Source organism: Eulemur rufifrons, chromosome 20, assembly GCF_041146395.1.
Source record: "Eulemur rufifrons isolate Redbay chromosome 20, OSU_ERuf_1, whole genome shotgun sequence".
In the NCBI taxonomy this organism is placed as follows: domain Eukaryota; kingdom Metazoa; phylum Chordata; class Mammalia; order Primates; family Lemuridae; genus Eulemur; species Eulemur rufifrons.
The window spans coordinates 9,759,824-9,787,656 of NC_091002.1; the positions used below are offsets into that span (position 1 = coordinate 9,759,824).

The window sequence follows — 27,833 nt, forward strand, 5'->3', positions numbered from 1 at the left end:
TGTGCACAAATCAGTAGCATTCCTATACGCCAACAGTCAAACTGAGAACCAAATCAAAGACTCAATAGCCTTCACAATAGCAACAAAGAAAATAAAATACTTAGGAATATATTCAACTAAGGAGGTGAAAGACCTCTACAGGGAGAACTACGAAACACTGAGGAAGGAAACAGCAGAGGACATAAACAGGTAGAAAATCATATCATTCTCATGGATTGGCAGAATCAACACTGTTAAAATGTCCATACCACCCAAAGTGATCTACAGATTCAATGCAATCCCTATTAAAATACCAACATCATTTTTCGCAGATTTAGATAAAAGAATTCTATGCTTCATATGGAACCAGAGAAGACCCAGTATAGCAAAAGCAATCTTAAGCAAAAAAAAAAAAAAAAAAACACAAAACAAAAAAAAACAAATTGGGAGGCATCAATTTACCGGACTTCAAGGTATACTGCAAGGCTATAGTAACTAAAACAGCATAGTACTGGCACAAGAACAGAGACATAGACCAATGGAACAGAACTGAGAACCCAGATATAAAACCATCCTCATATAGCCATCTGATCTTTGACAAAGCAAACAAAAACATACACTGGGGAAAAGAACCCTTATTCATAAATGGTTCTGGGAAAATTGGATAGCCACACGTAGAAGACTGAAACAGCATCTGCACCTCTCACCTCTCACAAAAATCAGCTCACAATGGATAACAGACTTAAACCTAAGGCATGAAACGATAAGAATTCTAGAAGAAAATGTTGGACAAACTCTTATAGACATCAGCCTAGGCAAAGAATTTATGAAGATGACCCCAAAGGCAATCACAGCAACAACAAAAATAATTAAATGGACCTGATCGAATTAAAAAGCTTCTGCACAGCCAAGGAAACTATCACAAAGCAAACAGACAACATACAGAATAGGAGAAAATATTCACATGCTACACATCTGATAAAGGGATGATAACTAGAATCTATATAGAACTCAGGAAAAATCAGCAAGAAAAATCAAACATTAAAAAATGGGCAAAGGACATGAACAGAAACTTTCCAGAAGAAGACAGACTAACGGCCAACAAACATATGAAAAAAATGCTCAACGTCTCTAATCATCAGGGAAATGCAAATCAAAACCACAATGAGATATCACTTAACCCGAGTGAGAATGACTTTTATCAAAACATCCCCAAACACCACTCATTTAAAAAGCCAAACAAAATAATACCAAGATGACAAATGTTGGCATGGATGTGGAGAGACAGGAACACTCATACAATGCTGGTGAGCCTGCAAACTAGTACAACCTCTATGGAAAGTAGTATGGAGACACCTCAAAAGGTAAAAGTAGAACTACCATATGATCCAGCAATCCCATTATTGGGCATCTACCCAAAGGGAAAAAAAAGACATCTGCACTCAAATGTTTATGGAAGTACAATTCACAATTGCAAAGATGTAGAAACAACCCAAGAGCCCATCAATACATGAGTGGATTAATAAAATGTGGTATATGTATACCATGTAGTTCTACTCAGCCACAAAAAAAAATGGTGAACTATCACCGCTTCCATTATCCTGGCTAGAGGTGAAGCCCATTCTCCTAAGTGAAGTATCACAAGAATGGAAAAACCACCACCACATGTATTCACCATCACATTGTTATTAATTGATCAACATTTATGTGTACATATAGTAGTAACATTCATCGGGTGTTGGGCAGGTGGGAGGGGGAAGGGGGGGTGGATATATTCACACCTAATGGGTGCGGTGTGCACTATCTGGGGCATGGACGTGCTTATAGCTCTGACTCAGGGCAAAGGCAATATATGTAACCTAAATATTTATACCCCCATAATATGCTGAAAAAAAATAATAAAAAGAGCATGCATCCTTAGTTTACCAAAATACACTAATAATCAATGCTTTTATCTTCTACTATGAAAATACTAGCTTGTATAATAGTTTAACTCTACTCACCATACTCCTGAATACCTTTGTTATCAAATATTTTAATTCTATATACTTTAAGCCCTCACAAGGTATTATTTTTTTATTTTATATTGTTAACATTCATTTAGAATTATCCACATATTTACCACTTTTCATTTCTTCTTGCATTTCTGACCCTCCATCTGGAATAATTTTCCATCTATTTAAAGTACAGTTATCCCTCCATATACTTGGGGGATTGTTTCCATGACCCCCCTCTTATAATCAAATCGACGAATACTCAACTCGTACAAGTCAGCCCTGCAAAACCCACCTATACAAAGTCAACCCTCCATATATGCAGGTTTTTCACCCTTAGAATACTGTATTTGGCTGAAAAGAAGCCATGTATAAGTGGAACTGCACATTCAAAGCATGTTCATCAAGGGTCAACTGTATATCCTTTAGAATTTCATGTTTCTTAATTATGCTGTTGCCAAACTCTTCTAGTTTGTCTGAGATGTTTGTATTTCACCTTTATGCACTTTTTAGCATAAAATAATTTATACCTTATAATTTATCCTTTTAGAATAGTAGAGATGACTGATGTCCATTTAACCAGAATGGACAAATTGTTATACAGGTATAGTCATACAATGACATGAATGAAAATGGAAAAAGAACAAACCACTGATAGATACAACAACATGAATGAATCTCAGAGACAAAATATTGAGTAAAAGAAGGCAGAGAGTATGTACTTAGTATATACTGTATATTTCCATTTATATAAAGTTCAGAAACAGGCAAAACAAACCTGTGGTGCTAATGTTAGGATAGTAGTTAACATTTTGGCGGTAGAGGAACCAAAAAATGACATGAGGCAGGATTCAGAGTGACGGTTACACAGGTATGCTCAGTTTGGAATATTCATTGAGCTGTACACTCTGATATGTGCTCTTTTCTCTTGGTATGACTTAACGTCTACAGAAACAAGTCAACAGAAAGGCTATTACGTAGGTAAATAATATCACCAGTAAGTGTTAGAAAAGCAAGTTTGGGGCCATTAGGTCCGAGCATGCTTCCCAAATCTGACCAAGAGGTTGTATGAGCACATCTCTGTTGCTGCCATTGAGTGCAAAATGCTGCTGTTTGTTTGCAGACACCTCTGCTGGGGCTTACGTGAACCACTACCTGACATTAGATTATATATGTGAATAAAATGTGAGCTCACTGCTGGCAAACAGTAGGTACTCAACAGATATTTATTAGATGTGTTTGCTTGTATATCCTTTCATTGCTGAGCAGAACTCTCTTTCTCACAGATGTATTCGTCCACCTTTATTCTTGAAGGATATTTTTCCTGAGCATGAAATTCAGGTTGGCAGTTATTTCCTCCTAGCACATTGAAGGTATCTTTCCACTGTTTCCTAGTTTCCAGTGCTGCACTGGAGAAGGCAGTTGCCAATCTAACTATGGCTCACTCTTAGGATATGTCGATACATCTTTTCTCTGGCTTTTTAAAAATATTAAACTTTACATTTTGAGATAATTACAGATTCATATGCACTTGTAAGAAAAATACAAAAAGATCCTCTGTACCCATCCCTTGCTGCTTTTAATATGTTCTTTGTTTTCCTTCACTTTCACAATAATATGGCCAGGTATGGATTTCTTTTTATTAATCCTGCTTGGAATTCATGGGCTTTAAGAAGCCCAGGAAGTACGATTGATCTGTTAACTTTTTAGCTATTATCTCTTCACATAATGCCCCTCCTCACTCACTCCTTTCCTCCTAGGACTCCAGTGAAAGGGATGCTGGGCATTCTGGCTCCATCATTACTACTGCTTCTTTTTATATCTTCATGCTGCATTCTGGATGATCCCAGTTAATGAATGCTCTCTCCTCAGCTGTGTCTAATCTGCTGGTGAATGCTTCCATTTAATTTTTAATTTTGCTTATCATACTTTTCCATTCTAGAAGTTTTATTTGCTTTGTTGTTCAGATTTCACGTATCACTTTTTAGAGTTCCCTGTTTCCTGTAGATATTTTTGAGTTTAAAAAAAAAAAATCTCTCCTAACATAGTAACCATAGTTGTTTTATATTTTGTGCCCAATAATTCCAATATCTCACATCTTTGTGGGTCTGCTTCTGTGGCCTGCTGTTTCCACTGGTTCTTATTCATCCTGCCTTATTGTGTGCCTAGTTATCCTTGAATGTAAGCTGGCCACTGTCTTTGGCTATTATTTAGGAATAGTTTCGTATTTGGGATGATGGCACTTTCATCAAGATTGGACATTTGTTTGCTTCTGCCAAGTGCCTAAGGGCACTATCCAAGCAGGACCACCTTAATCTAAGTGCAAAGCTTGATGTTATCTAGAATACTGAGGGGGCATGAGACCAGACCACAGAGTAATATAATGGCTAACTTATATGCAGTTCATCTTTGCCCTATAGGTCTTACCCTTCAGGATTTTTTTTTTTTTTTTTTTTTTTTTTTTTTTGAGACAGGGTCTTGCTCTGTTGCCTGAAGTAGAGTGCAGTGGCATCATTGTAGCTCACTGCACCCTCAAACTCCTGGGCTCAAGCAATCCCGCTCCCTCAGCTTCCCAAGTGGCTGGGACTACAGGAGCATTCACTAAACTTGGCTAATTTTTAAATTTTTTGTAGAGACGGGATCTCGCTCTTACTCAGGCTGGTCTCAAAATCCTGGCCTCAAGTGATCCTCCCACCTTAGCCTCCCAAAGTGCTAGGATTACAGATGTGAGCTACCACGCCCAGCCTGTATTTTCAATAACACTATGTTAAGAATCATTTTTTTGACAGAAGAATTCTTTCTCTGGCCAAATTAAAAATACTCGAGGTTTAAAATCCTCACCACTGGTTTAAAAAGTCAAACAAACAAAAAAAAAAACCAAGATGACATAAAATAGGCATGGAAATTTCTCATAAAAGTCACAAGAATTTTAGGCCATATTAACTTTCTGGCTTTGAAAGCAAACCTTGACAATGTTTCTTTAACAGAAAATAGGAATTAAAAGCAAGCATCAAAAAAATTACCTTGTTAATTCAAACACTGTAATATTGCTTTATTTTTACATTGGATTTCTATATCAATGACTAACATCTATGCAGCATCATATATATTAGTTACTACAAGGAAATTGGGTACATGGTATTTGAATTGAAAAGCCAATTCATTCTTCTGAATAAAAGATTTATCTGGGTTTTCTTTGAGACTCTCTGAAATCTCCATTATTTGGTTTTTGTTGTAGAAAACGGGGACAACCATATGGATATTTCTGGCTTAACACCTACTTCCCCTAAGACTTCTGCATGATGTTCCATCTACATAAGGGCCGTGTGAGGTCTGCCCTGTCTGTAGGAGGAAGCAGAGGAGCAATAACAGTCTGAACAGAGAAGTCACCCACTGTGACTATCACAGAGGAGACAGGACAAAGTGAGGGGTGGGAGAGACAAGCTGGGTATCCCCATGATGCCGGCTGGTGAGGGCACTACTCTCAAAATGTCATAGAGAAAGAAGAGGTAATGTCAGGTCAGATTCAAGAGCACTAATACAAACAGAGCTGCTTCTTAATTTATTCAACATCTGACCTGCTTTTAGGGAACAGAAAATCATAGCTGTAAGAGGGAACAGATTTGGGACAAACAGAAGGACGACAGATGGACACACATGCAGCTCTGGCAAGGAGGAGTGTGAATGAGAAAAGGCCAGGCTCCTGTTGTATCTTTCCTTCTAACTTCCTTCCCCACAAATGTGTTAGGAGAAACTTCCAGCTTTCTAGAAGGAATACCATCTCAGAGGAACCACTTTTCAGGATGTGTGTACCGTGACTGAAGCCAGAAATTTCAAGCAACCCAAGCTGATTCTTCTCCTTGCTGATGTTCAAACACTGATCATTTTTTCCTCATCATTTGATGTTCCTAAATCTTATACCATTCCTGCACATACAAAGCATAATGTGAAGAAAGCTGGAATGATATGGTTTATCTGATCAGCAGAGCGTGCAATCTGAATCTGGGACCAAAAGTTATTCTTTTGGTTTTGAATTTTCCAAACTGTCAAAAAATATCACGAAAACTGGATCATCTATTTATACTGCTTAAATAACCAGAGTGCTGATTTTTCACAAACGTGCCTTTTGTTCATCTACGTCCCAAATATGATTCCAGGTGCTATCAAGGGAGGCTAGAACATTGTCCAAAACCCATTTGCTTCTTAAGTCCTTTAAAAAAAGGCAAGAATAGAATAAAAAGACAGAGAAAGGGCATGTTCTGTTTAACTGAGGCAGAGTTCTTCACGAGGGAGTGACAGTACCTTGCTCACAGGGCAGAGCAGGTTTCTTCAGGGAAGTATTAGTAACAAGAGGTCAGATTCATCTGGACTCTCTCCTAGGCTGGCAGTGGGTGTTTTTTGTTTTTCTCCATTTATTTTAGCCCAAGGGCCAGTTTAGGAAAATTTACTGGCTGGAATTCTTTTCTTTCCATTCAAAATGAAAATAGTTTTACTGAGTCCTGTGGAAAAAATGTTCTTCCTTCAAAGTTAAGATGACCAAGATAACAGGCACTGTTTTTAGCACTAACATATTTAACATCTGGGTATATTTAGGAAGTCGGAATGAGGGGAGATACTTTTTAGTGTTTTGATCACGAAAGCAGGTTGTTGTCTAGGATCTAGATCACCAATCTGGATAACTTTAACCTTCTGAGAGAAAAGAATTCTCCAAGTTCACAGTTTCTTTTTTTTTTTTTTTTTTTTTTTTATTTTTTTGAGCCCGGGTCTTGCTCTGTAACCCGGGATAGAGTGCAGTGGCATAATCATAGCTCACTGCAGCCTCAAACTCCTGGGCTCAAGCAGTCTTCCTGCCTCAGCCTTCTGAGTAGCTGGGACTATAGGCATCCACATCTGGCTAATTTTTTCTATCTTTGGTAAAGACGGGGTCTTGCTCTTGCTCAGGCTGGTATCGAACTCGTAGCCTCAAGGGATCCTCCTATCTCAGCTTCCCAGAGTGCTGGGATTACAGGTGTGAGCCACCACACCCGGCCCAAATTCACATTTCCTATCTGGCCTAGATAAAATTATGGGACACCTCTGAGTGTGAATATCTTTTGTTCTTGTGACAGTACTTTGCCATTGTTGTGTCCAACTGCTAAAGTTCAAGCTGTGACATTTCATAAATCAATCTGCCTTCGAGGTACTTTGAGGCTATCTCTGAATGGTCACAGCATGCGTTGCTCATAGATCCAAACCGTATGGCTGTGGTGTACCACACACCACCTATCCGTATCAAACCTCCTCCCCATCCTACCCCGCAGGACAAAATGCTCCAATATCCTTCCGGAAAAACAAAACAAAACAAAAACCTCTGGAAGTTACTATGCTAAAAAAAGCAATGTTAAGGAAACTCTTTCTACAGTGTAGGATTTCCACAGAGGGAAAAACACTATTCTACTTCCTAATAACTTTCCTTTGACAAATATCTTTACTCAACTGATATCTATCAAATACCCATAATAGCCAACTATAGAACTCTGTGCTTTTCGTTATAAGAATGGAGCCCAATACCCACCCTGGCGAAGTGGTCATTTCCAAGAAGAGTTTGCAGGAGGGCAGGCAGCTGCTTCTCCAGGTGAAGCTTAAGGCAGAGCTGGGTCAGTTCCTCACGGTCCAAAAATCCAGTCCCTGTGGTGTCACAGCTGCTGTAGACTTCCCTGAGCTGTGAGACATAGTGGTTCTCTTCCTCTTCATCCATCCCATCGCAGGCTGCCCTCACCAGGGGAAAAAGAAAAACATCAGCACCCTTTCTTCACCACCTCTCCCACGTTCCCACACTGTGAAATGGGTGCAGGCCTGGACACAGGCAGGAGCCAGTGAGTGGAGAAGGCACCAGGAGCCCCCCAGGGTCATGGGCAGGAGGAATCAGCTCTACCCTTGCAGGAGGGGCCAAAGCAGGTGAACAGGGAGCAAGGGTAGAAAGATTAGTCCTTCAGTCATTGGTCACAAGAACCAGAATTTCTTGTTGTGTAAAAAACATATAAAATAATTTGAAAGTAGAGATGAGTATAAAGAGAAATAAAACCATTCAAAATTCTACCACTGCTAGGCATGGTGATGGTGGCTCACACCTGTAATCCCAGCACTTTGGGAGGCTGAGGCAGGAGGATCACTTGAGCCCAGGAATTCGAAATCAGCCTGGGTAACATACGAAGATCCTGTCTCTACAAAAAAATTTTAAAAATTAGCTGGGCATGATGGTGCGTGCCTGCAGTCCCAGCTACTGGGGCTGGGGGTGATGGTTTGAGGCAAGAGGACCACTTGAGCCCAGGAGTTTGAGGTTGCAGTGAGCTATCATCCTGCCACTGCACTCCAACCCGGGTGACAGAGCAAAACCCTGTCTCTAAAATAAATAAATAAATGAAATACACAGAGAGTGTTAATAAACAAATCACAAAAGAAAAAACACACACACGATTAACCATCTAAAATGCTCGAATTAAAACAAAGATACTATGTGTGACTGTCAAATTATCAAGACTAAAAACCTTCGATGCTAACTGAGGCTACGGTAAGAAGGGGAATCTCACACATTGCTGGAGGAAGGGACAACTGGCAAATGTTTCTGGAAGGGACTCTGTCTACATCTTTAAAACATTCTTACCATCTTACCTGGTTATTTCACTTTATGAATTCCTTACAGAAATTCCTTATATTTAAGAAAACAGAGCTAGAGACAAAGATATGAGCTCATCAGAATATTATTTATAGAAAGACAGGAAAAAAATAACCTAAAATATCTAACAAGAGATGAAAGTTTGATAAGTTATGTGTATTTATATGACAAAGTATTGAAAATCACATTTCTGGAGAATATTTAATAGCATGGGAAGGGTAGGAGGATAAAAATAGGAAAAACTGTTTATAATAATAGCTGATATACTTACTGGTCACTTTACATATAAAACTTCATTTATGCCTTATAAAAATTCTATCAAGGAGCTTCTGCAACTTTCTGGGGGAAAATACATTCAAAAAAGGGGAAAAAATGGGGAAAAAAAACCACTAAATGGTAAAAGATATTTTCGTGGTACTATACATTTCCTATTTTATATATTTTTATATATCTCAAGAATTTTGTAACAAGTAGAACACTTTCATAACCAGAAAAATGTTACTAAAACATGAAAAGCATTAGGCCCTAAAGATTTTAGGATTAATCGTGCCAAACAACCAATACTGGATTATTTTGACCCAAAAACATGGCAATTTCATATGGTTTGGCCTATTATCATATGGTTCACGCACAAGAACTAAGGAATTCTAGAAAAGAAAAAATACAAGGAAATAAAAACATGGAAAGTCAATCAAGCTCGTTAATAATCAAAGAATTCATAAATATGAGACAATGTAAGGCCCAGCACAACAAATGCCAATTCGATACAGATATCATTTTAATACGGCAGGTGGTGCTTACCCGCCATTGCCTACAGGCAGCAGGGAGGTCACAGTCGGAAGAGGAACGTATGAGGGGTTGGAATACGTGCAAAGCAACTCCCCAATGGAAAATCCGCAAGCTTATCAACTTACGCAGGAAAGCAATATAATCAATGACATAAAAAATTAATGTTAAGTAGAATCTTCACAGTGACATCTCACTATGATCATAAAAGGTGAAATACCTTAACTGACTTCTGAATTAAACACCTTTTGATAAGCTGCAAAAACATCCAGTGTCCACCCTGAGAATGAACATGATCGCAGGTGTAAGAGATGACGAACCTGCTCCACATCTGTGTGGGCTCGCCCTGTTTGCTAAGCAAGTTATTTATCCCTTCTCAGATGGGAGTACATAGAAGTTAAGAGTGAGCAGTAAACGTCCGCCCCTTTCCAACCGTTTTGAGATGGTTAACTGCAAAAAAAAAATAAAAAATCCAGAATGAAAATGGACAGAAAAACATAAACCATAAATCAGAAGACAAGCTAAATAATCTATTAATAAGTCAACATCTGTCAAACTGCAGATCTCCCTCCTTAACTGGGGCACTCTACCCTCCTTGGTGAGCTATGTAAAACCGCTGATACATGCAAATGCTAATTTTTGATAAGCAAGTAGTAAACTGACAGGAGAACAAACCCACAGTGAGAAAGACCAGTGGTAGAATTCAGGATCTGAAAGGCAGGGAACGAGGGCACGGAAGGCGGAGTGGCTGGGAGGAAGCACCCCAGGGAGAACCTAACAGCACAACTCCAGCAGGGCTCACCTGCATCCCAGGGCCCGATTTCCTGGTGCTCCTCCCCCACCCCCACCACGTGTCTCCACAGATCAAGAACATATCTATTTTATTTTTAGTTGTAACCAATTCAAGCAATTAGAAATACATAAAAACAAACAAAAAAAAACCTGTCTCTCTACCCTCCCTGCTTCCCAGAGGAAATCACTATTGGGAGTGCAGGCTTGAGCTTATTTCCAAGTCTTAGGACAATGGATGGCCAGGCACATGTACACACATGACACACATCCACAGTATTTTTACGTAAGTGTAACACCGGACATATTATTTTCCAACTTGTTTTTAAGCTTACACTATCAGAGATCCTTCCATGCCTTCCTGTGCAGGGCCATAACATCATGTATCTAAGTTTCCTCCAAAAGAGACGTCAGGTGAATCCAGGGTTTTCTTACAAAACCTCCTGAAGCAAACACCCCGCTCATTCCTCCAAGTGAGCCCTGAGAGGGGTGAACCAGGGGTGAACCAGCCACGTTTCCCACTGAACCCTCCCTGGCAGGCCGTGCCTTCTGGATGGCTCAGGAGTACTCCCTGGGGCAGCTGGGTTTGGAGAAAGAAGCATTGAACAGCCAGACTGTTTTTCCAAGGTCAGAGGGCAAAGGAAAGAAACCTCTTCATCTCCCAGCTGTGGGCAAGTCCTGCACCAAAGCCTGGGCCCCGGATCTCGGTCCTCCCTGCACCACAGCTACTTTTAGTTACACAGCAAAAGGCACAAAATGGGGACTCAAGATTCTTGCTGAGGTGCATCTTCCCCTTTCTAAACAGAAGAGAGAAAAAGCCTCAAACTGGAGGCTGAAGAGCCCAGCTGCCCCTGGAAGGGCAGGCTCTGTATCTGGCAAGGCCTGGAGGTGAGCCAGGAGCCCAGACCCACGGCACCACACACCCCCTGTGGACCAAGGAGAGGCACAAAGAAATAGATAAATAACCTGCTGAGACCGCAGTGCGAGGGCAGCTCCTTCCCCATCTCCCACGGCAGCTGTGTCCCGCCAGGCCCCTCTACATTTGGGGCAGTCAGGAGGTCCCAGCCATACTAGCTCGCCTCCTCCCAGGGCCATAGATTCGCATTTTTGAGGCTGGGGTGGGATTTGCAGAAGACAGGAGGAGCTTTGGTTCCCCTACAACTAGAGGAAGATGAACTATAGGAGCGTCTGCCAGCAGGGCCAGTGTTCTGGAAAGAGCAGCATCCTTGGACCCTGTCCACGTGGGCTCACAGAACAGTGCTGAGTACACCCAAAATGAGTCAATAGGGCAAGACAGCAAAGAAAATCGACCTTGCTAATGAAACACAAACAGGTTCTGAAAACAGGGACTCCCTCTATCGCCCTCTGCAGGAGGCTGGGGCCAGGGGCACAGGTGCAGGTGGGCAGAGCACAAGGGCCACCTCTGTCCCCGGCCAGGCAGGCAGACTTTTCCATACTCCCCACCAACACACCAGGTTATGGCACAGTCTCTAAGGAACCTCTTTCAAGAGGGCAAACATCTTCCTGGGAGGAGGAGGTGCACATCACATACAGAGGACCCTGTCAGTAGGTGCCACAGGGCCCCGAGGGGGTGGGAAAAGACCATCTGCTCTAGTCTGAATGTGTCCCCCCAAAATTCATGTTGAAACTTAGTCACCACCATAGTGGCATTGAGAGGTGAGGCTTTCGGGGGAGTGATTAACTGATGAGGGCTCTACCTCATGTGTGGATTACTGCCTTATAAAAGGGCTGGTGGAACTAGCTCAGGCCCTTTGTCCCTTCTATCTCCCACCACGTGAGGACACAGCAACAATGCACCACCTCAGAAGCACAGACCAGGCCCTCAGCAGATGCCAGGCCTGCTGGCTCCTTGATCTTGGACTTCCCATCCTCCAGAACTGTGAGAAATGTAATAAATTCCTGTTCTTTATTGTCCAGTCTCAGGCATTTTGTTATAGCAGCACAAATGGACGAAGACACCATCTAAGGACACAAGCCCCGGGAGGAGGAGTTCCCAAGACCAGGTGGGAGTGACAACCATGGTCCTCACAAGCCCACAGCCCACCTGGCCCTCTTGCCCACCAGGTGGACGAGTACCAGGGAAGGGCCCTGGCAGCACCCCAACATTCTTGGGGCCCACCTCAGTGCAGAAGGCTTGAAGTGCACCCTACAAATTCCTCAAATGCCAGAAATGTCTTGGATTTACGGTTTTATGCCCCACAGTCTATAATGAACCCATTTAAGCAGCAGCAATACACGATACAATTTAGTTATTTCAAAGGCAAGGTCACCAGCATGATGTGTCCATTTAAAGTCTGGGCTGCTGCTCCCAGAACAACTGTGGATACAGGTCTAGGCTGCGGCAGGAACAAGCTGGGGACGAATTGGGAGGGGCACTCTAGGGCACTTTCAGCAAGGAGGCAGCAGCATTCCGGGAGTAGGCAGGGGATAATAACCTCTAGAACCTTCCTAGTATCTGGACTGTCACGGAGGAGAGACCTGGAAAATCGAGCCCCTCAGCAAATCCTTGCATGCGCTCACCACATCACATGGGACTGGCCATGGGCATGGCACACCAGCCCAGATTCCAGGATTAGGTGAGATGCAGGTGTGGACACTAGAGGTTAAAGAGCATTGAAGGGGTACTCCATGAGCACTGAAGCCATAGCCAGTGGGACAAGCCCACCCATCTGACCAACCAGCCCCCTCAAGGCAAGCTGCCAATCTGCCTCACTGTCCCCAAGCCAGCAGCTGGCATGGGGCAGGCACATTGCAGCCCCCATCACCTCCAGCACACCAAGCCCTGCTCAATTCAACACAGATGAGTTACTGGCCACTCAAAGCTGCTCCTTTCCCTCATTCCTATGAGTCTGAGACACTGGCAAAGAGAGCAGGTGCTTCATCTACTGGCTAGCCAGGTACAGGAAAGCAGGTGCATCAGACAAAGCAGCTCTACAAGTCAGCCGAATTGCTAGGACATTTCCTAACTCCCATCCAAGACAAGGTCCATCCAGGTTTTCAAAATAATGGGGAAAAAGAGGCACTGTCTCTATTCATGCCCTCCCCTCGCCCCATGATGGTGGGGGGGTTGGGGGGGGCTGGTATCCTTCTGTAGCCTCTCCAATACCACATGACCAACCTTAGCAATTGGGACAGTTGCAAACCCTGGCCAGGGGGGCTCAGAAAAACTCGCAGTCTCCAAAGGAAAACCGACTTCACCTGGAAAACACAGGCTGAGCTCAGTCCACAGGGGAACACTGCTTCAGGGGGGCCGCACCACTTTAAGCATCTGCCCTGGGCTCAGGTGACGAGACACTATACAAACTGGAAACACAGTGGAATTGTGGAAGGTCTCAGAAGTGCTGGAGCAGCCTGCATGTGGGGGCTCAGAAGTCCAGTGCTCACACACCTTCCATTCACTGGAGACCGGAGCCAGTGATAGGGGGACACACAGGAGAGGAAACGGGAGTAAAGACGGGCCTGACCCAAGATGCACATATGTGCACACAGAGAAAAACTATACTATCCACAGAAGGACAAAGGAAAGTCACTATAGTCACAAAACAGATTGCTGGACAAAAGGAATGATCAGAGACAAAGGGAGGTTTCTTGGACATTGACACATTATAGCGGCAATAAAAAAGTCAAGGGCAGGATTAGACGATAAAGACAAGGAAATCTTCCATAAAGTGTACCTACAAAGGCCGGGCATGGTGGCTCATGCCTATAACCCTAGCACTCCGGGAGGGTGAGGTGGGAGGATCGCTTGAGGTGAGCTCAGGCTCCTTCAAGACCAGCCTGAACAAGAGCGAGACCCTGTCTCTAGGAAAAATAGAAAATTTAGCCGGGCATGGTGGTACGTGCCTATAGTCCCAGCTACTTGGTAGGCTGAGGCAGGAGGATTGCTTGAGCCCAGGAGTTGGAGGTAACAGTGAGCTATGATTGTTCCACTGTATTCCAGCCTGGGCAACAGAGTGAGACCTCATCTCTTTAAAAAAACAAACAAAAATAAAAACCATCTAAATATAGACCTAGAAGAAAATGGGGGTGGGGGGGTGCAGGGGGGAGGCTTCATGATGGTGGATTTGTCATTGATTTCTTGGATATGATACCAAGAGCACAGACAAGAAGACAAATTAAACTACATTAAACTTAAGAACTTCTGCATATCAAGGCATGTAATGGGAGAAAATATTTACAAATCATATCTGATAAGGGGTTAATACCCTGACGTATTTTTAAAACTCCTACAAATCAACAAAATAACAAGTAACCCAATTCAAAACTGGGCAAAGGACCTGAACAGACATTTCTCCAAAGAAGATATACAAATGGCCACAAGCGTATCAAAGGATGTTCAACATCTCTGATCAATTACAGAAATACAAATAAAAAACACATCATCTCACATCCATTAGGACAGTCACTGTCAAAAAAATCCAGAAAATAACAAATGTTGGGGAGGACGTAGAGAAATTGTCACCCTTCCACCCTGGTGGTGGAAATAAAGAATGGTGGGGCCTTTTGCAACAATCTGGATGGAACTGGAGACCACTCTCCTAAGGGAAGTATTTCAAGTATGGAAAAACAAACAGCACGTGTACTCACTATTAAATTGGAACTAATTGATGAGCACACATGCACAGGGGGAAATAAAACTCAGTGGAAAGCAACTGGGGGGAAAGGGGAGGAAGAGAAGGACAAAAAGTTACCTAATGGGTATTATGAACACTATTTGGGTCACAGGCACACCTATAGCCAGGACTCAAGCATTATAAAAATGATCCATATAACCTAAAATATTTGTAACCCCTTAATATTTAGAATGAAAAAAAGAATGGTGCAACCCTTTGAAAAATAGTACAGAGATGCCTCAAAAAACTAAAATAGAATTACCACATAATCCAGCAGTGCCACTTCTGGGTATATACCCAGAAGAATTGCAAGCAGGGTCTTGAAGAGATACAGTCACGCGGGACTTAAGGACAGTGATATATTCTGAGAAATGTGTCCTTAGGCAATTTCATGTTCGTGGGAACATCACAGGGTGTACTTACATAACCCTAGATGGGATAGCTTACTGCACTCCTAGCCTGTATGGTATAGCCTACTGCTCCCGGGCTACAAGCCTGTACCGCATGTTAACTGTTCTGAATACTGTAGGCAATGATAACACAAACGTTAAGTGTTTGTATATCTAAACATATCCAAACATAGAAAAGGTACAGTAAAAATACACTATTATGATCTTACAGGACCACCGCCCTATATGCGGTCCCTCATTGACTGAAATGTCATTATGCAGCGGTGACTCTATATACAGTGTCTGTAGGGGACTGGCTCCAGAACCCCCAGGGATACCAAAATCCACAATGCTCAAATTCCTTCTATAAAATGGCGTATAAGGAACCTATGCACATCCTCCCGTATACTTTAAATCATTTCTGGATTACTTGTAATACTGAATACAATGTAAACGATATGTAAACGGTTGTTACACTGTATTGTTTAGGGAATACTGACAAGAAAAAAAGGTCTGCACATGTTCAACACAGACGCAACCATCACAGGCCTCACTACATTTTCGAACTGCAGTTAGTTGAATCCAAGGACATGAAAGGCCAACTGTACGTATGATGGGACATTATTCAACCTGCCAGAAAACCCTGGCATTTCCAACAATGTGGATGAACCTGAAGGACATGACACTAAGTGAAACAAGCCAGGCACAGAAAGATGACTACCGCACGACCTCACTTATATGTAGACTCGAAACACGCTGAACTCACAGAAGCAGAGAGTAAAGTGGCAGTTGCCAGGGGCTGGGCGGTGGCCAGGGGAGGATGCGGACATGTTGCTTAAAGGGTACAAAGTTTTACTCAAGACATGATGAATAAGCCCTGCGGATCTACTGTACAGCACGGTGACTACAGTTGCTAACAATGTGTGCTTGAAGACTGCTAAGAGAGCAGATCTTAAATGTTCTCACCACAAAAATTGTTAAGTGTGTGAGGCGACGGATGTGTTCATTAGCTTGATTTAATCATTTCACAATATGTACATATAGGAAAACATTTTGTATACCATAAATATATACAGTTTTTATTTGTCAATTATACCCTTAATAAAGCTGGGGTGGATGAGAAAGTTCTAGAGATCTCTTACACAACCATGCAAATATAGTTAACACTACTTAACTGTACATTAAAAATGGTTAAGAGGGTAAGTTTCATATTACGTGCTTTTTACCACCATCAAAAATTTTTAAATACATATTTCAAGGAAGGAAGGAAGACAGGAAAGGAGGAAGGGAAGAAGGGAGGAGGGGAGGAAGGGAGGGAGGGGTGGGAAGGGAAGCGAAGGGAAGGGAGGAAAGTGCTCCAAATACGATGGCCTGCTTTCTGACACTGCCTGGCTCTGTTCTCCTTGGTACTTTTATCTGGATTTTCTCTCCCCTCCCCTCAATTTAAAATCAATCCCAAAGCTCCACATTATCTAAAAGCCCAGAAAAGAGAAGGGAAGAGAGAAATTACTGGAATAATGAACATGTTTCCAAGCAGACAGATGGCCAAGTCCTACCACATGTGACAACAAATGAAAAACACCTACACCAAGCATACCCTCATGAAATTTGAAAACACCAGAACAAACAAATGAACAAGTCCTATGAACATGCAGAGAGAAAGAGCTACTCCACACCAGGAGCAGGGATCAGCACGGCACGGTGCCCTGAGCAGCAAGGATGCGAGTTGAGGACTGACCTGAAGCCTTCCGTGCTGAGGGAAGATGACTTTCAACCTAACCGGGAAGCTGCTGAACACGCGGAACGTGCACCGCAGAAGACACAGGCTCCGGACCCGGGCCCCATCGAAGCAGTGGAGGCTTTGTTGTGCGAGGGCCCAGGGCTAGAGGGTGACCCACCCGAAAGAGACGCTGTATACAGCCGGCTGAGCATTTGGAAAGAAGTAGGAGTAGGCTTTTGACAGAGCTGATGGAGCATTTGGGGAAAAAAGGGTAAGTACAGTAAAACTAAGTCAGCAATAAACCCAGACATTTCCCTCTAGAAAGCCATGCCTGGCAAAAGAATGGAAATGTAATCATGGCAAACTTCTTGGTTCTGCCATGGACAAGTTGTAATAGCAAAAATGCACACCAAATACTAAATTAAAATTTTGATATCATGAGAGAATAAAGGAAAGGCTGTAGGAAGGCTGAACTCTTGTCCAGTAACAAAAAAATGGTTGTAAGAAATAACGGTATAAAGCATTATTGCTTAGGAATGTGGACAAAATACAAGATGAACATCTGAGAGTGGATGTGGGTGCCTCTAGAGAGAGGGATGGGGTGGACGAAGGGAGTGGAGGTTTGCTGCTGTCAGTATACACTTTTCAAAACTTTCTGATTTTTAAACTATGCAAGTATGTTATTTGACAAAATAAAAACTGAACTAAATCCAACAGGTCAATGAACCAAGCACCTACGGGTTCTATCCGTACACACACAGCACAGCAAATGCTCTTGGAAGATGTGGAAGTTTATTACCGAGCCAGCCTTTCCCATACACAAAGATTAGAAAACCGTACAGAACAATAAAGAGTAAGTGTTGGATTTCACGGGCTTGAGCACCGCACATGTATGTTGGTGTGGCCGCCCGGCAGTGCCACCCTCTAGTTGTGTGCCATCCAAGGGGGGAGAGAGGTCCCCTGGAAAGAGGGGCACTGTGCCTCATGCCTTCCTCATTCAGGAGAGGCACAGGTACTAGGGCCCTGTGTCCCCTGCAGGGCCCACAGTGGCATCCCACAGGCCTCCATAAACAGGGCTCCACACTTGAGTCAAAATGTGCCTCTGCACTTGCATTTCTCCTGCTCTGCCTCGCTTTCCTCTTGCAGAGACCCGCCCTCTGCTTCATCGGCAGTGGTGGACCCGAAGTCAGCAAACTCCCTTGCTGGAGGCTTCCCCTGGGGTGGAGAGCTCAGTTTATCTGAATGAGGGATGTCCTGACTTGAGAGGCGGATGACTGGCCTGCACTCAGGCCAACTCTGGCCTGTCCCAGCCCTACAATGTCAACTGAAAGATAAACACGTGTCAGGAGCAGGGAGGGGCAGGTGTAGCCTCTACACCTCGGTCACGGTCCTCTATGTGGGATGATTCCTGTGATCACTAGGCTAGGGGAACTCTGTGTTTCCATTTAGTTTTCTTCCTCTGAAAGAAAGCAGCAGCTAAAAGTTGTGGGGCTCCTCCCACTTCTCCTCTTGCCTATGACATTGTGAAGAAGCGTCACTCCAGCACACTGGACAACCCCCAAAAGGGAGGAAGTCTGTTCTACCTCTTGTAAAATTACTACATGGCATATTATTCTTCTCCCCACAAAATGAATTTCACCGAAATGTGCTTTCCAGAGTTCTCTCAGTGCGCCCCAGCTTCCTCTGGGCAAGGAATCCTCCAGTGCCCTGGACCTGGCGTAGATGGTGATTGGCCCTGGGGTGACTCCAGGACAGTCACGGTCCTGGCCGTTCATGTGTGGCTGCCTGCAGGGCGCACTTGCCAGCACGGCCTTTGCTGCCAGGCCCAGACATGGCCCGACCCCGGTGGCCGTGGAGCCAGAGGTGCCAGGCAGGGATGGGGAGCACCGCGGTGGGCTTCAGGCCCCGACCAAGGGTGGTGCAGAAGACAGTCTCCAGCCAGGGGCTCCCAGCACCTGTCAGCCTGCTGCTGCCTGACAGTCCCTGCCCACTGACGTGCAGTGTTTGATCAAATGATGTGAGTGATGCCCTTCAGCGTCCAGCAGGTACTTAATAAATGTTATTAACACCAAATCGTACATTAAATGAATTGGGCCAGGGTTCAATTCCTTACGGGAGTGCTGAAGCTGCAGAATCCAAGTGTCCGATTTCCCTCGGAACACAGCCGTGTGCACATTAATGGCATCAGCTGGGACGGCAAGGGGTAAGGAATCCAGGGAACAGCCACACACCTGCCACCAAGGTCAACAGAGGGAGGCTGAGTATCACGTGCCAGCATTTTACAGCACTGGAATCTTCCTGAGCCATATGAAGACGGCCTTGAACAAACTGAGAAGTCGGTAGTACTGACTCCACAACTACGGGGACCCAGTGACCTTGCCCCACACCTCACTGCAAGGCCACAGGACCTTCACCTGGCCAGGGAGGGCCGCTCAGTTCTGGGCAAGTCCCAGCTCCTCTGTTTCAGCTTCCCCAGAGGTCAACACGGTGGACGAAAACACCTCCTGGCAAGCTGCTGAGGGGACAGCCGCAGGAAATGCCAGGTGACAGAAACTGCTGCTTACCCTCATGACTCAATGTAACACCACCACCACCAGTAACACCAGAGTTCCTGTCCCCACCTACAGGTGCCCAGAACCAGAGTCTTCATGCTGCTCAAATCCTGTTTCCAGAAGGCCTCACTGCAAAACGGCGTGCCCCTCCATCCCTCCCTCCTTAGAAAAGCAATCAACTTAAATTACAGAACACTAAGGTGAGAAAGTCTGCCTTCACTCTGCCCCCAGGGAACCCACAGCACATGAACCCCGAGTCTTCTGTGTCGACTCCCCAAGGCCTCTGCCTGAGGGCACAGGCAGAACACCCTTCCCCTGTAATCCTTCCACAGACCCGTGGGAAGGAGGAAAGAAACACAGGCAGAGCCTTTCCTGAACTCTCAGGTGTGACATTCATCCAGCACCGCTCCCCAACCACCCCCAAACCCTGCTTGTTCCCGGGTGGCCTCCAGGCCCACTCAGGTACCTACTCGCAGGTCTCAAAACAAAGTGGCTCGTTATAAATAATAAACACTACTTACCTGGGTAGTTCAAAGGCCTCTTCAGTTTCTTCTTCATCCAAATTGAATTATTTAATACTCCTCAGAGATCCACATATGCATAAAATGTTTGCACAGCAAAACCACCTGAAAACCTGGCTGGCATTTAGCAGCTAACTACAAAATTCGGGGCCACATTCCAGATAAAGAGGAACATTTGGTTTCTCATAGTTTCATTTTTGAAATTGGAACGAGAATCTCAATAATTTTAATGCTATAAAGCTTGATTTAAAATACAAATATAAACTTTGCTACCAAGTGAAGGAAAATCCTGTTTTCATCCAGGGGTGAAAAACCTATCCCCAAACAAACCGGATACTGCCCCAGAGACAGACACTATTGGCCATCTCTCTGCAGAACAATGCAGCCCTCTGGAGGCTGAAGGAGCAAGGTGTTGATTTGCATTTAATTTATGCACAGTAATGAGGGAATTTAATCTGTGCCCCCTAGAATCTACTGGGTAGTAAAGACAGGGAAGAGAATCGTGATCTCTAAGAAGTAGCCTAGTTGTGCCAATTGTTTGGGGACCCAGAGTACCCCACAATGGGAACAATTCCAAACAAGGCCCCCTGTAAAACCTGCTCACCCAGAATGAACAGGACCGAGGGTATCCATTCTATATCGGTTCATTTTTTATCTGGAAAGATGTTATAACCCCAATATAATATTGAGGTCTGTCTGTAGGTTCCAGCTGAACAGACCTCAGCACCACTTCAAATGACCTAGAAGTCAGTAATCAACCTTCATACTTCAGCAGTTCTAAGCTATTAGAATTAACTTCTACATTAACTGTTTTCATGGCTTTTGCTTATTTTTCAAAATTTATGCTATTTATTTGTTTTGCATACACAGGCCCTAAATGGCTCAGCAGTAACGTTTGGAAAGCTATCTTTTTTAATCGAATAAGGTCTAAGAAGCTATCTTTTTTATTGTTCCAATCCCAACAATGTAAAAATAAGCTGATAACTCATTTAAGTGTTAATTATCATAATATTTGCTTTCCCTACAAAGTAGATTTTTAGACCAAAAACTAAATATATCAAATTTTAAAACTCTCCTAGCAAACCTATCTTTCTGGGCCCTCCTAAAGAAAACATCTTGGTATATAACTATGGCAGACTCAGGTAGCAGAGTCGCCAGTTCTAATGTGGGCTCTGCCACTTTTTAGCTCTGTGACCTTGGACAAGTTAGGTCACCTCTCTGAGCCTGGTCTCAATAACCTCATCGGGCCATTTTGAGAATTAAAAGAGTTAATGTTAAGCACGTTAACATGTTTAGGTATTGAAACCAGTGCCTAGCACATAGTAAGTACTGAATAAATGTCAGCATATCCCCACTATATGGACAGACAAGTCTGAGGCTGTACACACATCTCTAAACCATCTGCAAGCTAAGTGGATGTTTACAGCTTCCAAGATAAAGAATTATATACAGCTAATCTTATAAATTCTTATTGTATGTCAATGTATGTAAATATTTAACCACACTAACTAGATACATAAATATAAAAACCAGCATTATTATAATTTTGGTTTATAATTTGTTTTTTCCCATAAGATTTAAAAGGCAATAATTATCAATCCATGTTAATGAGCACACAAGGTATAAAACTATAATTAGTGACAATAATATAATGGGGGGGAAGAGATGTTTAGGAGCTGAGTATTTGCATAATATTGAAACTAAATTGGCAATATTAAAACTAGATTAATATATATTTAAGATGTTAATTGTAATTCCCAAGGTAATCACTAAGAAAAATACTTTAAAAATATATAGAAAAACGAAAGGAATCAAAATGGTACATTTAAAAAACTGGGGGTTTTTTTGTTTTTTGATTTTTTTTTTTTTTGAGACAGAGTCCCACTCTGTTGCCCGGGCTAGAGTGCTGTGGCATCAGGGTGGTGCAGAAGACAGTCTCCAGCCAGGGGCTCTCAGCACCTGTCAGCCTGCTGCTGCCTGACAGTCCCTGCCCACTGACGTGCAGTGTTTGATCAAATGATGATACATAGGTCTGTAGTCCTAGCTACTTGGGAGGTTGAAGTGAGAGGAATGCATAAGCCTGGGAGTTTGTGGCTGCAGTGAGCTATGATCATGCCACTGTAATCCAGCCTCAGTGACAGATTGAGACCTTGTCTCTAAGAAAGAAAACATAAAATGATGGCCATTGTTTTAAAGTCTCTGTCTGATAATTCTATTAATAACATCTATGTCTTTGTGGCTCTCTTTATGTTATCATTTTGTTTCTACTTATCCTAGCTCATGATGTCTTGTTTCATTGTGCATATCTGGTTATATCTGACTATCTGTGGACATTGTACGTGAAAATTACTTGGGGTGTTGTGATACGTAGGATAATTAAATCTTCCGCTGGAGAAGACTGTCCATTTGCTTCTGCCAGTAGTTGTCTAGGGGAAGTACCAATCTGAGACCATCTTAATTGACATTTGCTGGGCATGGTGACGTGCACCTATGATCCCAGCTACTCAGGAGGCTGAGGTGGGAGGATTGCTTGAGCCCAGGAGTTCAAGACCAGCAAGACCCTGTCTAATAAATAAATAAATAAATAAAGTAGTTCGTACCTATATCATGCATACTATAAATATAAGAATGCTAAAGAGGCCATATCAATCAATAGACTTCAAGAGGTAGAGTATTAATTACCAAAGATAAAAGGACTACTCATAGTGGTAATTCACCACAAAGACATGTTATAACACATAACAGAGTGCAAAATAAAGCAAAAACAGAAAGAATGGAGAAACAAGACAATTCCACAATCGCAGTTGGAAATGTAAATTCTAGTTTCTAAGCAATTTATGAAATCAGATCCATAAAAAGAATCAATAAAGAGGTAGATGATCTAAACAACACTATCAACCACCCTGTCTAAAGATAAATATGCTGAGTAGAATAAGCAGTAATTAGCCTTCCTTTAATAATAATTTATTTTATCTCCTTGGAACTTATAAGGATTTTTAAATAGTCAAGTGTTCCCAAAGACGTCGACCAAGGTAATTTGCACTGATAACTTTTTCCTTCTTGACAAACCTTTCTGAACATGGAGACTCATTCAAGACCATTCCATTGTCCTCAGCGTACCATCATATTATTCTTTCCTCTTAAACATTTTAAAATTTTCTACTTCCCAGCACCAAGGAGGTTGATGGGAAGCCCGGGTTCCCTTCAGAAATGTGTTTATAGCCAACCACAGTAGACAGGCAGAGGTATTATCATACACATCTGAGTACAGGTGTTTTTTGAGAGCGCAAACACAAAACAGTGAAAAGCCGATATGGCCTGTGTCCCCATTTCATACACACAACAATGGACCCCTGGAGAGTCAAACTGTTTATTTCCCAACATCAAACAAAAAACACAGGCTTGCACCTTCTGCTTTTCCCAGAGAGGCTGTTTTGCTTTCAAGGCCCTGTGATGCTCTCCAGGGTTTTACATGTTTTGTAACATTTTTACTTTTCAGCAATTAACTGCAAGCTTCCGCCTGTCTCAAGAGGCTTATACAACCTTGCTCAACATAAGTGATTATCCTGTGATGACCTGCACAGCGCCTCTGCACACCCGGAGAGCCTCGGTCCTAAGGATGAAGTCAAGTCAGGAGCTCTGCCCAGCACCACCCCAGGTAACATGAAGTGCTGTCCTCAGCTACAGGGAGCTCAGTAAAAAGGAGGAGGTACAAGGTGCATCTACATGTGCCATGGGAGGATGCCAGGGACAGCTTATTTTTCAAAAGGAAGAAAGAGAATAGCAAGCTGCAAAGCCATTATTTGTTCATTCAACAAGTATATCCTGAGCATCCACCATGTGCCTCACACCATTCTAGGCCTTTGGGATATTGTGACAAACAGATTAGGCAGAAATCTCTCTTTCCCTCATGGAGCTTACATTCTAGTGGTGGGAGGGGGATAAATAATAAATACAATAAACATGCAAATTATATTTTGGATGGTGATAAGTAGTGTGGAGAAAAATAAAGCAGGAAGGGGTGGGAGGACGACTGTAACTTTCGATAGGGGGGACTAGGAAGGCCTCCTCAAGGTGACATTTTTATAAGCAAAAGGTGACATCCACTGGTGCCTACGTACGCCAGGCTTGCAGATGCAAAGGAAAGCCCTGGAAGGATGCATCTTTCTCATCCTGAGGAGCTAAACAAGGTGCTTTCAGAACCAGCCAAGTGGCCTTGAATGATTTCAGGGGATCCCTGAACTTGAGTATTTCCCTGCCTGTTTTCTAAAGCCTAAAATTCCCTTAATGAGGGAAAAAAATTTATTTAATTCCATACTACCCAAAAGAAATACCGATGGTTTCACAGCAGCTAGCACGCAGCGCTGCCCTGTCACCAGGAGGTCATGAAGCATGTGGCTGATGACGAATTCCACGAAGATACGGGGCCAATGAGTCAAAAGTACCTCCGAGAGACAAAGGCAGACAGAGATGGCACGAAAACTTCTCAGACTGCACCCGTCCAGACCCGGCTACCTTTGTGCAGGGCATGAAACAGCTGTTTAATGTACGGAGTATACGTCCTGTGGCTGAAACACAGGCAATCTAGTACACTAACTTCATAAAGTTTACGCAAAATAATTTCACAGTGACTGAACACACCCTGGAGATTCACTAGCTGTGGCTGTGTCACGCTCAGTCTGTGCTGTCCCAGATTATCCCTGCTAAGGCGGGAGGGGGAGCTACGGAACAGGCTTTCTCAAACCAGGGTCTCCCATGTTCTCAGGGGTCAGGGGCCAGGGTTTTCTATATGAAGATAGATTTCTTTTTCCAACTGTAATCACCTGTCAACTGAGTTCTGCATCAAAAATTCAGTGCTGATTTGATTGGCATTTGAGTTTATGAATGAGTTAGCACCACACAGTTCTGTTTTAGTTTCATGGCTAAGAAGGAAAGACCAACGGCAAACTGAATTCATAAATCACATATTTGGGACACCATCAGGGCCCACCATGCAAAAGTTTTGCCATGGTTCAGAAAGAACACAAGTGGAAGAAATGAGCAATCACATGGCACGTGGTGGCAGAGGCTGGCAGTGGCAGAGACAGGCCAAATCCAAAGCACCAACACCCCAGCACATAGGACATGTTCATGGGCACTGGGGGTATTTCCTTCTGGCAGAAAACACTACTTATTACATTAATGCTGCTAATTTGAATTGTAATGGTTTTATAGTTTTATTGGTGTTTAAATTTTAACTATATGTTGACTGCATAGTTGTATATTAGATATGAGATCTATTCTACAAACTTGAGTATGTGAAAGATGGCAGGGTTTTTTTTTTAATTAAATTAAACCTGGGGCAAAGGCAATATATGTAACCTAAACATTTGTATCCTCATAATATGCTGAAATAAAAAATTAACAAATCAAAAATCAAAAAAATATTAAACCGGATTCTGGGCCCCCTTCCCAATGCTATGGCAGGAAAGCTGATCTCTGTTACTGTAATTCTGTGACCCTCCATCCAAGTTTTGCAAAGGTGGGAACATTTAGGGAAGCCTTGCTCATCTTCAATCTACTTGATTGCCACCATCCGTTCTTGGTCATCTTGCATGGCATTTTGATGCCTATGGTTTACTTTACCTTTAAATATTTTAGCATAGACAGATGTGTGGGATAGTTACCTTAAGCTATAAACCAGATGTAAGCAATATCGTAACCAGGAAAAAAGACACGCTGGGCTGGCCAGCTTGGTTTCTAATCAGGCTGTCAGTTGGCTGCAGAATGTTAAAAAGGGACCCTCACTGGCAAAATTAAAATTTCCAAGACATATGTATTTATTTTACAGCCACTCCTCAGCCTTAGCGGATAAAAATCAAGAGGCCAGTCAGTCCCTTAGTCTCTAAATATCCTGCATCCAGCCACTGGTTAGAGAATTTCTGGTTGCTTTGTGACAACTATAAAATAACCCAGCCTCAGGAATGTTATAGCCTCTTCCTGAAGTGAAACTTTCGTGCAAAGTGCTGGTGAGACTGGTGAAAAGATGACCTCCATGAAGGTCACAGAATAAGCTGCATATACACTTTTTTCCCTGATTGCTATTAAATATTGATTAATCAATGTCCATGTAATTGACAGAAGTTGATCTGAGGATTCCTCTCACTATAACCAGCGAGCAAGGTTATGAAGAGGGGGAGTAACTAACCCTCACTCATTTCCGACTTCCTATGTGGCTAATATCCTCTAGCATAAGGAACCTAAAATTTGTAAATGATCAAATTGGCTTAGGTGAGTAGGCTGCTCATGAACCTGAAAGTCAGGTGGCCCTAATATATCTGTGCCAAGGTGGGCACGCTTAGTGCTACTGAGCCACGGCCTGGAGCCAGCACCCCGGGTGCTCCGTCAGTGGTTAACTCCTCACTCCACACTGCCGTCACTTCCCCAGCATCTTCAAGGGAATGGGCTCAAGATCTCTTCTTCTCCAGGAATCTACAGCCCCCTGTACCTTTCCGAGTCTTTGGGGACCTCTCTCAGGAAGTTTAATGGCCTCTTCCAAGGCATTTACTATCTCCTCTCCCCTAACATGACCCCTAAGGGAGCAGGATCTGAGGGCTCAAAGAAGTAAATAATAGCAGCAAAAACATCTTTCATGAATGAAGACATTCTCAGGTGAAGAAAATTTAAGAACAGTTGTCACCACCAAACTGCTCTAAAAGAAATGCTAGGCCAGGTGCAGTGGCTCATGCCTGTAATCCTAGCACTTTGGGAGGCCAAGGCAGGTGGTTTGCTTGAGGCCAAAAGTTTCATACCAGCCTAGGCAACATAGCAAGACCCTGTTTCCAAAAAAAAAAAGAAAAAAGAAAAAAAACTGTTTAAAAAAATTAGCTGGGTGTGGTGGCATGCGTCTGTAGTCCTAGCTACTCAGGAGGCTGAAGCAAGAGGATCACTTGAGCCCAACAGTTCGAAGTTACAGTTACCTATGATCAGACCACTGCACTCCCACCTGGGTGACACAGCAAGACTCTATCTAAAAAAAAAGAAGAAGAAAAAGAAAGGGAAAGAAATGCTAAACAAAGTTCTTCAGATGAAGAGAAACAATACCAGAGGGAAAACTGGAATTTCAGGAATAAAGGAAGAGCAATAGAAATGGCAAATAGCTACATAAATATAATAGACTATTTTTCTCCTCTGAAGTTCTTTAAAACATGTATAACAGCTAAAAGCAAAATTTATAACACTATGTGAAACAATTTTCAATATACATAGATATAATACACATAACAAATACAACATAATGGCAGGGGGATGGGTAAAGGAACCTGTATGGTGGTATGTTTCTATGTTCCACTTCAAGTGGCACAAAATTATTTCTAAGTAGACAGAGAAAAGTTAAATATGAATACTGTAATCCCTATAGTAGCCACTAAAATACAAAGATATATAGTCAGAACCTCAATAAATTGATTAAAATGGAATACTAAGAAACATTCAAGTAATCCCAGAAAGAGAAAAATAAAAACATAGGGAACAAAGAAAAAACGAGTAACAAAATCGATAGATCTATATCCAAACATATTAATAGTTACATTAAATGCAAATGGTCTAAACACACCAATTAAAAGAGATGGACTATCAGATTGAATTTTTTTTAAAAAGACCCAAATATATGCTACCTACAAGAAATCTACTTCAAATATAAGTAGAAGGATGAGGAAAATGTACCATACAAATAATTTTTTTTTAAGGTGGGGTGGCCACATTAATATGAGAAGAAATAGACTATGGAGTTAAGAAAAGAGAAAGAGGGACATTAAGTAACGATTTTTAAAAGT

General features: G+C 42.7%; 1 protein-coding gene across 1 annotated transcript in view; it reads right to left on the reverse strand.

Moving 5' to 3' along the window:
- Positions 1 to 27,833, reverse strand: part of NINL (ninein like) — a 113,226-nt gene that overhangs the window by 67,415 nt on the left and 17,978 nt on the right. Inside the window, exon 2 of the mRNA XM_069496005.1 lies at positions 7,528 to 7,721. Within this exon, the coding sequence (XP_069352106.1) occupies positions 7,528 to 7,710 (183 nt within the window). The 5' untranslated portion in view covers positions 7,711 to 7,721. The remainder of the gene's footprint in view (positions 1 to 7,527; positions 7,722 to 27,833) is intronic.